The sequence below is a fragment of the Thermobia domestica genome, chromosome 10, assembly GCF_964235325.1.
Source record: "Thermobia domestica chromosome 10, izTheDome1.hap1.1, whole genome shotgun sequence".
NCBI classification, from domain to species: Eukaryota; Metazoa; Arthropoda; class Insecta; order Zygentoma; family Lepismatidae; genus Thermobia; species Thermobia domestica.
This window is the reverse complement of record NC_137463.1, coordinates 9,909,828-9,924,979: the sequence shown is the minus strand read 5'-3', so window position 1 is coordinate 9,924,979 and position 15,152 is coordinate 9,909,828. Positions and strand designations below refer to the sequence as shown.

The following is a 15,152-nucleotide window of genomic DNA, read 5'->3' as shown; positions in this document are numbered from 1 at the left end:
CGGTTTCTACTTCTACTCGATTGGGTTCTGGAATATACGGTTCTGCGGTGTGTATCTCCTTTTCTCCACGCACATTAGTTTTTGGCTGCGTGTTCAACAAATCGTCAAAGAAATCTTTCCATCTATTTAAGAGGCTATCCGTATCAGTGAGAACTGTGACAACTGGCAAAGTTATTGTTGATGCAATTTGATTGGTTGATCACTATCTTTCGTGCAATCTGATTGGTTGCTGATTTTCAAATCTTTGCTGCATTCAGTTTTAAGTTTTGTTTAACATTTAAAAAAGTTTTTGAAATTTTTGTTTGAATCTGGTTTGACATTTTTTCGTTTGATATTTTTAGTTTGAAAATTTTTGTTTCGAAGTTTTTGTTTGAAATTTGTTTTGAAAATTTTTGTTTCAAAATTTTTTGTTTGAAACAGGTTTGAAATTTTTAGTTTGAAAAATTTGTTTCGAAAGTTTTGTTTAAAAAAATTTCTTTGAAATTTTTGTTTAAAAATTTTTTTTGAAATTTTTTGGTTTGGAATTTTTGTTTCAAAATTTTGTTTGAAATTTTTGTTTCAAAATTTTTTTGAAAATTTTTGTTTCAAAATTTTTTTGAAAATTTTTGTTTTGAAATTTTTGTTTCAAAATTTTCTTTGAAATTTTTTCGTTTAAAATTTTTGTTTCGAAATTTTTGTTTGAAATTTTTGTTTCAAGGTTTGATTTGACATTTTTAAAAGTTTGTGCACTCATTAGTAAAGAACCGGAACTGTTTAAAACAAAAACCTCTGGCAACATTGTTTATCATGATGCAATAGTACACGTCAGAATATGGGGTTGTACTTGAAATGAAAAAACACAAATCATTGAAATGGATCATTTTATTACACTCCACATACATCCATACCAGATAGTGGTTCTGGATATTGTCGATACAATGTATTTTGAACTTCTTGCACTAGTTTATCTTTAGCGTATAATTTTAATTCCAGTTGAAGTCTTTTAAGGTCTATTGCAATATCAACATGACCTTGATGAGGTAGTGTACAGGGATACATAGCTAACCTTATTGAATCTTATGACTCATAGTCTTAAGGGAATACATGCTACAACACTGGCAAAGTTATTGTTGATGCAATTTGATTGGTTGATCACTATCTTTCGTGCAATCTGATTGGCTGATCACTATATTTCGTGCAATCTGATTGGTTGCTGATTTTCAAATTTTTGCTGCATTCATTTTTAAGTTTTGTTTAACATTTAAAAATCTTGGTTTCGTTCAACATTTTGCACTCTGATAAATATGGTCAAAACCGTTTATTTGTTAATCGAATATTTAAAAATCGGATAAAGTTTGACGGTTAACCGTGAAACGTAAAATTTTTTAGTTTGAAAATTTTTTGTTTGAAAGTATTTGTTTGAAAACTCTTGTTTCAAATTTGTGTTTGAATTTTTTTGTTTTTGAATTTTTGAAATTTGTTTCAAAATTTTTTGTTTGAAACTTTTTTTTGAAAATTTTTAATTTTTTTGTTGCAAAATTTTGTTTGAAGATTTTTTGTTTAAAACTTTTTGTTCGAAATTTTTGTTTTGAAATTTTTCGTTTCCAAATTTTTTGTTTAATTTTTTTTTGTTTCGAATTTTTTTCTGTTTAAAAATTTTGTTTGAATTTTTCGTTTCCAAATTTTTTCGTTTCAAATTTTTTGTTTCAAAGTTTGGTTTGACATTTTTAAAAGTTTGTGCACTCATTAGTAAAGAACTGGAACTGTTTAGAACTAAAGCCTCTGGCAACATTGTGGTGCAATAGTACACGTCAGAACATGATAATGCAACGTCATCAGTTTTGCATCATCGTTTGAGTTAGTATTCATGATAACATCATCATGGCTACTTGTCTGCAGTTTCTAAATACACGTGATGTGATGAAATCATTTACCAAGATTACTGGTTTACAACAGAATGTACCTTATAGAATCTTAGCTAGCCAAATGATCCCTACAAAGTTTGGATTAAGAATCGTAGTGAAGCTTGAAAATGATAAGAATGTAATTTTACCAGCAAGATATTTATCCATGGAAGCATCAAAACAAGAAGAACTGCTGCGTTTCTTAAATACTGGATCTGTATCTTTATGTTACAAAGGATTCCTGGGTCGAAGTCATCAATTTGAATTTAGTACACAGTCAGATTCGTCAGCAATTGTGATGAAATCATGAATTCAAACGTCAGCACATTAGACATAGTTGTATGAATTTGGTTGGTCAGCATGACGTCAGCAACTGTGATGAAATCATGAATTCAAACGTCAGCACATTTCTTTCCAATGACGTCAGCCGTAGTTCTATAAATCAACAAGTACAGTGTCAGCCCATGTAATCATTTGAGCAAGTGCTTTTCAGGAGGAAAGATGTATACTTCTAACGATAAAGAGTTCATCTTCGCAAGCTATTATCCAATAAATATATTTCAAACAAAACATGTGATGATTGGTATCAGTGCTAGAACATTTGAACCAGTGATTCGATTGGGCAAAGCAGAAAAATTTGGTGTACAACTGATCTGTGAAGAATGGCAAATATTATGTTCACGAATCGATCAAATGAACGATTATTTTCATGATGAGCTAAATGTGACCATAGTCAAATCATTAGGCTCAAATCATGAAGTGGTGCTGCGTACAGTCCTCGAAGAGAAGATGGTGCTGTTACGTAAAAAGAGTACATTCCATGTCCCTCGCAACATGGTGTATCTAACGCAAACGGAATGGAACAAATTCATCAGCATATTTCAGTGTGTTAAACATGCAGTGGAAGTGTGCAACAAAACAAGTATATTCCTGAAAAAGTACTATTTTGAAAAATGTATCATACATATTGTACAACATGTATCTAGATATTGTGATGGTTGTCAACATCGTTCGTGGGTGCATACCTGTATTGATAAACAGTTTATTTGTGATCAAATGGACATTGAGTTTCCACCAATTGATATTGCAATAGACCTTAAAAGACTTCAACTGGAATTAAAATTATACGCTAAAGATAAACTAGTGCAAGAAGTTCAAAATACATTGTATCGACAATATCCAGAACCACTATCTGGTATGGATGTATGTGGAGTGTAATAAAATGATCCATTTCAATGATTTGTGTTTTTTCATTTCAAGTACAACCCCATATTCTGACGAGTACTATTGCATCATGATAAACAATGTTGCCAGAGGTTTTTGTTTTAAACAGTTCCAGTTCTTTACTAATGAGTGCACAAACTTTTAAAAATGTCAAATCAAACCTTGAAACAAAAATTTCAAACAAAAATTTCAAAACAAAAAATTTCAAAAAAATTTTGAAACAAAAATTTCAAACAAAATTTTGAAACAAAAATCCCAAACCAAAAAATTTCAAACAAAAAATTTTGAAATAAAAATTTCAAACAATTTTTTTAAACAAAACTTTCGAAACAAATTTTTCAAACTAAAAATTTCAAACCTGTTTCAAACAAAAAATTTTGAAACAAAAATTTTCAAAACAAATTTCAAACAAACTTCGAAACAAAAATTTTCAAACTAAAAATATCAAACGAAAAAATGTCAAACCAAAGTTTCAAACAAAAATTTCAAAAACTTTTTAAATGTTAAACAAAACTTAAAACTGAATGCAGCAAAGATTTGAAAATCAGCAACCAATCAGATTGCACGAAAGATAGTGATCAACCAATCAAATTGCATCAACAATAACTTTGCCAGTGATGTAGCATGTATTTCCTTAAGACTATGAGTCATAAGATTCAATAAGGTTAGCTATGTATCCCTGTACACTACCTCATCAAGGTCAATCACGTGGTACATCGTATTGCTTACGTTTATATTTGGTCCATAGGTTGTAATAATCGAAACCAATGACGCAATTTCATTTGACAATTCTCAAATTATCCTACAAAGTTTAAATGTACCACTGTCCTGGAATCCTAATCCCATCATAGGTCAATAACTGATCACGTGATCATACTCATATTTGACAATGATTTATCCAATGAATGAGATACTATCCAATTTTAAGAACAATTACCAATTATTAATACGACAATAAGAAATGTACCTCTCCCAAAATTTAAGATTGGTACACAAATACACCTATGTCTTATGAAAAAGTAATAAATCCTGTAGTTATTCAATAATAAAGCCGGTCAATAACCTTTAAATTTTGAATATTTGGCCATAAAGGAACACCAACATTTACAATGGGTCCTAGAAAAACGTGTACCGAATTTTGTTATTTGATAATTCCCAAATTTAAAAGGGCACATACACATATAAAGGTAATAAACCATATAACGTGCTAAATACTTATCAAAGGGGTCAATAACCTCCGAAAAATTTATTTTTGGTAGTTCTTTACCCATGAAAGGGAACGATGTGGACCATCCAAATTTATAGTGGTACATATTGAAGACCTGTAAGGAAGATACCAAATGCTTATATTAGGGCCGTATGCATAGTTATTCTGCGGGTTACTTAGGGGCTACGTACGGGACACGTGATAATTTGCGTTGCAGAGTTCTCCTGCAGGGTCAAACAAGCCTGCAACCTTCCCGTAAGTCAAGGGGATGGCTAGGGGTGCTTCAACGCACCCTTTGCTAGCCCGTAGCAGTTTCTGTTGTTGTATAAAATGCATATGCTCCATGCTGACAAAATATTTGAGTATGTTAATGAGTTTACCGAATTCGTTGAGCTGATTAAGCGATAATAAATGACATATTGATGGCAACTAATTTAAAAATATATACCAATTCCTGAAAGAAGATTGCAGGATATTTTGCTTCCGCTCGTACAAATATTGAATACAAGGTCAAAGAATGGACTAACAACTTCTACCTGAAATAAAATAAGCGAGACATGCTTGTTGTTACAGTATTGGTACTGAAGTAGATTTTAGATTAGATTGTAGATTAGCTTCAGAATTGATTCTAGGGGTCCAGTGGTGATTCCAAGGATCGGCCGGGGGGGGGGATAAATTTCTCCCCGAGAACCATGACATTCCCTCAGGACCACATAGCCTATCGTGCTCAATGTGAATTCTCAGTATTTTCGTTACTAATACATTTCATCCGCAGTATATTGAAATCGCCACACACACACACACACACACAAAAATGGAATCATCACTGATGGGAAAAATTGACTCAATAGTTACACATATTTCATCGTGAAAACGTTATTCTAATGTGTTTTACATCCTTCTCCCTGTTGGTGTTTTCCTACATTTCTCAGTTAGCATAGGTAAAGTTGAGGAGCGCTAACATCCCTTTTTTTCACTAATGATCTAACGTCTTCTGCATTCTTGGTTTCTTACCTGACCACCAGCTGCGTACACATTTATAATATGCTTGCAAACTTATATATTATAAATAAATAAGTGCGAAAAACCATGCCTAACACAGGAAAAGTTTGCATTTATTCCGATTCCAAGCTGGGCACAATTTGAGGGATCACGCATGATTCTGTCCGCTGAAGCAGACACATTAGTGTTGGTGATATGCGTATAAGGAAAGACAAGTGGAAATCATCGAACTCGTGTTTATCGACGCGCTGTAATTGCTCAAAGTATGCATCGGTTCACGTGATTATGGAAACAGTGTTAAGAAGTATGGCTCATAATTATGCAATTATAATGCAAAACTAGGTTCTAGTGACCACCTACTACAGATAGATGCATATTTTTATACTAATTTGATCATTATTCTAGTAAACCGTTCTATCAAATTTTACACATTTCTTACATTTTCAGGTTAGGTTAGAGCTTTGCATTTCTTTTAGCAAAGTATGTCTATATGAAGAGCTCCATTACTACTTGCAGATTAACTAAAGGAGGGCTCAGTATAAATACAGTGTGGGCGTATAACAAAAACTACAGTACATAAGATACGAATCAATTTGTGCTATGTGGTTAAAAGCACGAATGCTGCCTAACTGAGTTATGGTAGGAGCGCATCAGGCGGCTCCGAGTGATAGTGAGCGGGTGCGTCCATAGGGAGCAGGCGCGTCAGCGATGGGGTTATACGTATATACGAGGATAGTGGAAGAGCACACTTACACATACAATACTTTCATTATCACTTAAATCATTTCAATATGCTGCCATTGATGGTAATTACTTATATTTACTCTTTCATTCCTTCACGAAAAATGTATGGCTTCACATCGTATTTTACCTATAAATTTTCTATTTCGTAAAAGTGTCTGCTCGAGTGAACCCCTAATTCGTTTACACACCATCGCAAACTCGCCCGTTCCCTACGGACGGACCTCGATTGTAGCCCTCCAGCTTCACCTTGGCATTAAACCGTAGTAGATGCAAAAGTTGTTTGTAATAAGCAGCTTGCAAAGTTTGGTGCGTGGTTTTGAGACGTCTGGCTTTCACTATATGTATGTATGTCTTATACAATTGTACGCAATTAGATGATAACACTCTAGGAATAAGTAGATAAGAAGTTTTACGCTATTTGCATGGAATATCCTCCCAAAAATACTGTATTTATAGCCATAACTTTTATGCCCTCCTAAGGTTAACTTTTACTGGCAAATTGTTTAGAAAATACATTCACAAAAATACTATGGGCTGATTTTGTCCAAAAAAATTACAGTGTATATGTAATTTATTTCTAGTGGGATCTCTATTGTAAAGCTACAGCCCCACACGTTTTCTAGCTACATATCCATATTTCTTTTTGCGAGTTAACAGACTTTACCTGAAAATGAAAAAGAAATGTATTGCTAATCTACACCGATATTTTCCGCTTTTCTATATCACTTTATAACTAGTTTCAAGTTAACAGACTTTATCTGAAAATTAAAAAAAAAAAAAAAAAAAGAACTGTATTCCTAATCTACACCATTATTTTTCCGCCTTGGCAAGAACAAAGTTCAGGACATTTATTTCATTTTTTGATATAGCATACGTTGTATCCATGCAGTTGCTGCTTCGATGTTAATTCTTTATCATAGTAGAATTGAGTTTCGGAGTTCTACCTTCAACTTTTTTTTGACAAAATTTTAGCCTCGCTCGAGGTGTACTAGACCAATCAGCTCTCAGTGTTAACCGTACCTGAGGGATCACTTTGGAAGCTTTATGCATTGCACAGTCAAGGGGAAGGTTGAGGAAGCCCACAGGTACGGTTCGTCTAGGGGACCCCTACGTGGTCGACTATGCATATGGCCCTTAAACAATTTCTAAAACTGAGTGAATGAGCCAAGATACCCCTCTCAAATTTTAAATGGTGCATCAATGTACCCATGTCTTATGATAGGAAATGAACCTATATACATGACCATATAACCACATACGATAATAAGACCGCATCAAACGGGATAAATTGGGCCAAAAAACAAACACGTGGTACAACATATTGCTTATCTTTATATTTTGGCAATTTTTTTTACCCATGAAAGGGAGCGATGTGAACCACCCAAATTTATCATGATACATATTGAGGTCATGTACGATGATAGCGAATGCTTAAATTGGAAAATTTCCAAAATTTAAGGGATTGGCTATGGTTCCCCTTCCGGTGGGCATCAATCTACCTATGTCTTATGATAGGAAATGGACCCCTATACATGACCATATAATCATATAAGGTAATAGGACCTCATCCAAGGGAATAAATTAGGTCAAAAACGAAACACGTGGTTGTACTAAAATTTGGCAATTTCGTACCCATAAAAAGGAACGAGATGGATCACCCAAATTTATAGTAATATATATTATTGTCTTATACAATTATACCAAATGTTTAAATTGGGCAATTTCTAAAATTGAAGGGGTGGGCCAAGGTACCCCTACCGGGGTGCACAAATGTACCTATGTCTTATGATAGGTAATGGACCCCTATACATAACCATATAACCATATAAGGTAATAGGACCTCATCCAAGAGGATAAGTTAGGGCAAAAGACCAAACATGTGGTTGTACTAAACTTTGGCAATTTTGTACCCCTAGAAGAGAACGAGGTGGACCACCCAAATTTATCATTATACATGTTAGGATCCAGTACTATAATACCCAATGTTTAAATTGGGCAATTTCCAAAATTTAAGGGGTGGGCCAAGGTACCCCTCCCAGAGTGCACAAATGTACCTATTTCTTATGATAGGGAATAGACACCCATACATAACCATATAATCATATAAGGTAGTAGGACCTCATCCAAGAGCATAAATTGGTCCAAATGACCAAACACGTGGTTGTACTAAAATTTGGCAATTTTGTACCCCTAAAAGGGAACGAGGTTATAGTAATATATATTATGGTCATATACTATTATACCAAATGTTTAAATTGGGCAATTTCCAAAATTTAAGGGGTGGGCCAAGGTACCCCTCCCAAATTTTTCAAGGGGTGCACCAATATACCCATGTTTTATGAAAGGTAATGAACCCCTGTATACGCCCATATAACCATATAGGATAATAACACCTCATCAAACGCGATAAATTAGGTGAAAAGACCAAACACGTGGTTGTACTAAAATTTGGTAATTTTGTACCCATGAAAGGGAACAAGGTGGACCACCCAAATTTATAGTGATACATACTAGGGTTCTATACTATTATACCAAATGTTTAAATTGGGCAATTTCTAAAAATAAAGGGGTGGGCCAAGGTACCCCTCCCAAATTTTTAAAGGGGTGCACCAATATACCCATGTCTTATGATAGGGAATGAACACCTATACATTACCATATAACCATATAAGGTAATAGGACCTCATCCAAGGGGATAACTTAGGTCAAAACCAAACACGTGGTACTACGTATTGCTTACGTTTATATTTTGGCAATTTGATACCCCTAAAAGGGAACGAGGTGGACCATCCAAATTTATCATAATACATATTAGGGTCCTATACTATAATACCAAATGTTTAAATTGGGCAATTTCTAAAATTTAAGGGGTGGGCCAAGGTATCCCTCCCAAATTTTTCAAGGGGTGCATTAATATACCCATGTCTTATGAAAGGTAATGGACCCCTGTATACGCCCATATAACCATATAAGGTAATAACACCTCATCAAAGGGGATAAATTAGGTCAAAAAACCCCGAAATTTGAATTTTTGGCAATTTTTTACTCATAAAAGGGAACGACATAGACACCCAATACTGATAGGGGTACATACTACGGTCCTAGGCTACCACACCAAATTTTTAGATTTGGCAATTTCCAAAATTTAAGGGGGGTGGTCCTATGTACCCCTGCCAAAATTTAGGGGGTGGGCCATGGTACCCCTGCCAAAATTTAGAGGGGGTGTTCCTATGTACCCCTAGGTCATTGACCCCGGGCCAAGGTCATTGACCTTTCACCCCGGTCATAAAAGAGAGTGAGGATGAGTCATTCGCGCCAACGTCGGGGCCTACTACTGCAACCCTAACGGTAATAGATAGCAAGAATCTGTTTTCTGCGATTGATTAAGCGTTCCAAGAACCGAAAGTGACAGAAATCAACTACTTCCAAATTTACAGTTAATCGTTGTAGAATAAAAACCATAAATGATAGCGAGAAACGGATTTCTGTAGTCAGTCATTCTACTTTTACTCTGATCTCTCGAGTAAAACCTGAAATGGCAGAAAATCAACCAGTTCTGGTTTCAATGATGATTTGAAAACGGTAATAGATAGAGCAAAGAGAGCGATGTACTAGTCTATCGGCAAGTTCCTGAAGCCTCAGGTTTCTGTAGTATGGAATTAAATGATTTGATAGTTTGAGATTATAAGCAAACCGTATACAGGCATTTTGTATAACTTGTAACTGATACACTAATTCTTCATAACTGTAACTGATAGAACTATAAAACAATATTCAAGATTAGGAAATATTTGACATTTTGCAAGAGGTAATTTTGTGTCAGTGGGTAGAATTTTCTTTAGTCTAGTGAGTGAATCCAAAGACCAGAACGCTTTCTTACATATAGCGTTGATGTGACGTTTCCACTCAATAAATTGATCTATTATTATCCCGAGTTCGTGATGGCTTCAGAAAATAGAATACCTGTTCCATTTATCTGTACTGCTGGTATATTCGACCGGAATATTTGTAAAAGTCATTTAGAGAAGACACAAATGCATTTAGATTTAAGTGAATTTATGTTTAACCCATTTTCTTTTGACCACAAGCAAATACGGTGGAAATCCTCATTCATTTGTTGAAATTAATTTTTCAAGTTCTCGGGTTGACCTGAGATATAGAGAAAATCATCCGCTTATAGGTGATACAGTATTGTAAAACAGGAGGAAGGTCATTAATGTATAGACAGAACGAGAGAGGGCCAAGGACGCTTCCTTGAGGGACACTGTGAGTGAAATTTCGCAGTGAAGAAGAAGTGTTGGATATTGTTACAAATTGCTGCCGTCCCCGTAGATAATTTTGAACCCATTTCACAGCAACGCCGGAGAAGTTAAATTTTGTCACCAATTTATGAAAGAGGATCTTATATGTAATTGATTGAAAAGCTTTAGTGAAATCTAATAGAAGAGCAGTTACCTGCTTTCTATCCATTGCTAGTCTAATGTCGTCAGTATCATAACTAATAGCTTTAGCAGTACCAATTTTTATTTTTGACAATTCTCAAATTTAAGGGATGTTCCTAGATACTCTCCCAAATGTAAGAGGAATGCATCAATGTACCCACGTCTTATAAAATGGAATAGACCCCTGTACACAACCATACAATCATATAATATTTCATCAAAGGTGATAAAATAAGTAAAAAATCTTCGATTTTTATTTTTATTATTATTTTCTTTGGCAATTTTATACCCATGAATGAAACGAGATGGACTAAGCAAACTTACAGAGATACATACCTCGGTCCTATACTACCACACCACATTTTTAGTTAAACAATTTTCAAAATTTAATGTGGTGATCCTAGGTATCCCTCCAAAAATTTAGGAGTAGGTCAACAAGCTCTGCCAAAAAGAGGGGGTTGTTCTCTATGCACACCTAGGCTATGGACCTTGGGCAGGAACCGGAGCACAAACGTACGATCGTCACCCCATTACTACTGATATATTAAAATAACAGCAAGTAACAATAATAATACAACGTTGAAAACAGGTTCATTTCCGTGTCATCTGAGGCTGCGATATGACAGCCGGAAAATTTCATAACATATAATTTTGAATATGAAATAAACCGAGAAACAGTTTAATATTAGAAATTTAACCAAGTATGCACTAAATTAAACTCGATGATAAAAAACTAAGTTGAGAAAGAAATTATTATAACTGGCAACTTTGAGTAGAGCTTCCAAAATATTTTTACTGGAGTTGGCAATCCTGAGAGTGACGAAGTTTAATTTAGTTAAGTGCAAGGGTCGACGAAAACAGTAAATAGAAACTTAATGATTTATGTACAATAGGAGGCACCTTGAGGAAAGATAATCTTATTGAGACAGATACTTAAGATTACTTATTCGCAGGATCAAGATTATTTCGTTAGAAAAATAATATGGAATTAGTTCGTGTAACTGTGAATAATCTGCCGTGCATTAAGTATATTCTTTACCTTCGAACTGCAAAGACGTGTAATTCAATTCGTCATTCTTCTATGTGTGCGCGAAATGTAATATCTTCGTCATTGCTTCCAATATTAGCAAATGGTTTTGTGAATAAAAACTGTATTTTGTACCTATTTAAACGGACTGTAACTAGTAACAGTAAATATTGGACCAAATCATTAACACAGTGCAAATGTAGAAAAATGCAAAGTGTATATATTCAATCTTGTAATGCAATATGTTGCTCCATTCACCAAGCACAGTTAGTAAAAAGTTGTAGTAATGCTGGTTTAGATAGTGAAAGTTTGCATACAAAAATTGAATATAATAAACTCATTAATAGGTCTTTGTCGTCGGGTGGACCTCAACATGTTTTACAGCATAACACAAAAGTACAAGGACTATTCAAGGGACTGGTAGAAGGGAAGAGAAGTTGTTTATCAGAAGCAATTACTTTAGTGGAATCTGTTCATCCCCAGAAAATAGCTCACGCTCAGTTACTACTGGATTTGGTTTTAAAGCACAATAAACAGAACAGTAAATTTGCCTTTCGTGCTGGTTAGTGTAAAGCAAGAGTACAATTTACTGGACTTAATCCTAAGGGTTGTTCAAATTGAGAATATCCAGACCATCTAAACGGGAATTTGGCTAATCTTTCGCAGATGGTGGTTCCAAATTAGAGCCGCATTAACCTAATTTTAGAGTTTTATTACGTTATTTGTTGTTATTTTTATACATTTACTAAGAGTTACTAGTCTTTTATTTCCGTTGATCACTAGGTACATTTTGATCTGTATTGTATTACTGCACATTACCTTTCAACAGTTAAATGTTGTAAATTATGTGCTATTTAGAAATAACAAAAATAATGAATCCTTATCTTATGTTCCCAACGAGCACTATCAACACCCTACAACAGTATTATATAAATAAATTATTAGAGGAGAATTGGGGGCGGAGGTCCTATCAAATACTTTTCCCTGGAAGCTCAAAAATTCCAAAACATACTTATTCTATGTTTTGGGTTGATGAAAAAATACTTCTTTGCCTTACTAGATTGTCGCACAAGGAGATACTTATATTCATGAAATATAAGCTTCTCTTAGCAGGAAATAGCAGGAACTGCCGTAGAAAGCGTGTAAGGAAGGAGTTGCATTAATAGATGCGGATTGTCTTTAGGGGAGCTGATTATAACTTAGCTAAAACTGCAGTCTATAAAACACGAATTAACTTAAACCAGCTTCTGCTACGTGGCCACTAAAGAATACGAAAAACTATCTAATCGAGTCAGCTAGAAGCGAAGAAGGGGGACCCGAGCGGTAGCGAGGAGATACGTCTGTAGGGAGCTGGGGTGTAAGCAATGTTGAGTATATACACATAAACGAGAATAGTAGAAAACACTTCATATGGCATAAAAACACGTGCCTTGTGTTTGACAGAACTTTGCGACATTTCTATGATTAGTTTGTATATTGCCTTCGCATAACACATCACTTCATGTCTTACTTAGGGAGTATTACATGCTAAAGACCATACTTTTTATTTCGAATTTCTACCTTAGTATACATGAAAAATGCAAGATCCTGATACATTTTCATTACTTGTACAATCATATTGTCAAATCAAGTAACACATTTCTTCCGTAGATTTTACAAATTTATGCCTCCATAAAATGGGTTAGTACCCACAATTTTGCCCCGTTTCACTACATTTCGTTAAGATGCAAATCCCCTTTCATTAGTTTCCTCTCTACATTTCTGTTTTCCCTGCATTACTGCACTATACACATCCTAGATTAGCTAAGAAGACAGAGGATTTGAAACGCTGCCACATTGTGCTGTACTGCCTGTTTACCTAATATTGGATCAATATGCGAACTCATATAGTCCAGAATTTAACTTAATTTTTCTCCCTAATTAATGACACCATAGATTAGTAACCTTTAGTATCTTTTTTGTTACTCTCCGATGGCATTTCGTCCGATAATTTCCTTTGTAAATATTGTATTTCGGGGCCGCTATCTGCGACATTGACATGGAAATTTCATTAGTAAAAGTATTAGTAAAAATGTCACAAGTTAATAGCATCTTGCAGTAGAACATGCAAAGAAATATAGTAGCACGAAATGTTGTAGAGGAATTAGTAATAAACCACTAGAGTTCAATACATACATAGGTCTTCGTGTCGCGGAGTAGGTCCAGTATTTTCAGGCTTAACAACATTAAAATGTCATTTATCAGGAAATTCACTGTCACTACCTTAGTAAGTGTTCCTCGGTGCACATTCACTTTAAAAAGACTTCACTGTTTTGCCTGTGAATACTGCGTCCGGAAATATGCCATAAATCACAAATCAACCTGTCCTAGATGGACACTAAAAAAGCACGACTATGCTAACCGAATGAAGGAAAGAGGGCAACAGGGAGCCCTAGCAGTAGAGAGCAGGCGCGGCAGCGATGGTGCGTATGGATGTAAACGAGGATGTCGCTAAAATCACTACATTCGTTCCTTAATAAATTCACTGCGAGTACTTACTTTCATACACTGCCTTCAGGAAACTAGACAACTGACTTGTTTCTGCTAGAAGACATGAATAAGTACTCTGATAAATAACCTTCCATGTGCTTTATTTTTATTTATTTTTTTTTTTTATTTTTTAAAATTTTTTTCACAATCAACACGTTTCAATGTCATCGTTCCTCCATTTCATTATTTTCAATGCCTTGCAACACTTTCTGCTTTATTTCAGTTTTTCCGTGCTGCTCCAAAAAATGTAATAATTCTTTTTCTTCACCAGCATGCGTTCTTATAAAACTCAAAATTAAAATGGTACATCGAGCGGCCATCTTTGAATACGGGGAACTAGATGTCTCACGTCAGCATACTTCCACTCAAAATAGTGCCAACAACGTAGCTGTACACATTTCAAAATACCATATTAAATTCGTTTAGTTAGCATGAATTTCGCAAAAAAAAAAAAAAAAAATCTTTCGCGTAAGTTTTACGTATTTTCATATTTCTGGACCTACTCTTCGGCACTTAACCCTATACATACATTCTAGTGTTGTGTCCGAGATGATCAAATCTCTGAGCTGTTCTTCATTCGCTCTCCCCATCTTTAGCACTACCCGGTAGTCACGAATGTTACCGTATCCCCTTGTTCTTGCATACTTACAGTTAATAAAAGTGTAAAGTCACTGATAAGAGATTTACGACATTAGGAGCCATATTAGACAAAATGCATTTTATTAATAGCTATAATTATATGCCGACATATTGCTAATACGTGTAATAATCGGTAGGAAACTGTACAGGTTCTGAAAGAATTCAAGGCATCATGAGTCGATTTTTGCTGTAGTCGTAGTGTGGTGGCCTGGATGTTCTCAATTTCACTATTACTCATGTGGGAGGTTACAGTTCTTCCCTTCAAAAAGTATGCTTCTTCCGTTGTGTGTGTATATTATTTGGTTTCTCATTAATGCGAGGGGCTTTCAAGTTCATCAGGGACTTTTTGTAAAGAGTCAAGGAATGGGAACTTTTATTTTTCCACACAATCCTGTGCTGCAGTTATACAATTATCACAACATTTTAGTAATGCCTGGAAGGATTTGATATTGAAA

General features: G+C 34.8%; 1 protein-coding gene across 4 annotated transcripts in view; it reads left to right on the top strand.

Annotated features, from left to right (window-relative positions):
• LOC145662273 (methylmalonic aciduria type A homolog, mitochondrial-like) overlaps positions 1–15,152 on the top strand; it is a 77,076-nt gene that overhangs the window by 36,256 nt on the left and 25,668 nt on the right. Inside the window, exon 1 of one of the 4 annotated variants that reach the window (XM_081727661.1) lies at positions 11,307–12,091. The exons of 1 other annotated variant lie outside the window; for it this stretch is intronic. In XM_081727661.1, the coding sequence (XP_081583787.1) occupies positions 11,485–12,091 (607 nt within the window). In that variant the 5' untranslated portion in view covers positions 11,307–11,484. Of the gene's footprint in view, positions 1–11,306; positions 12,092–15,152 lie in introns of those variants that run through there. 2 more of the 4 variants (XM_081727660.1, XM_081727663.1) reach the window with 2 other exon arrangements.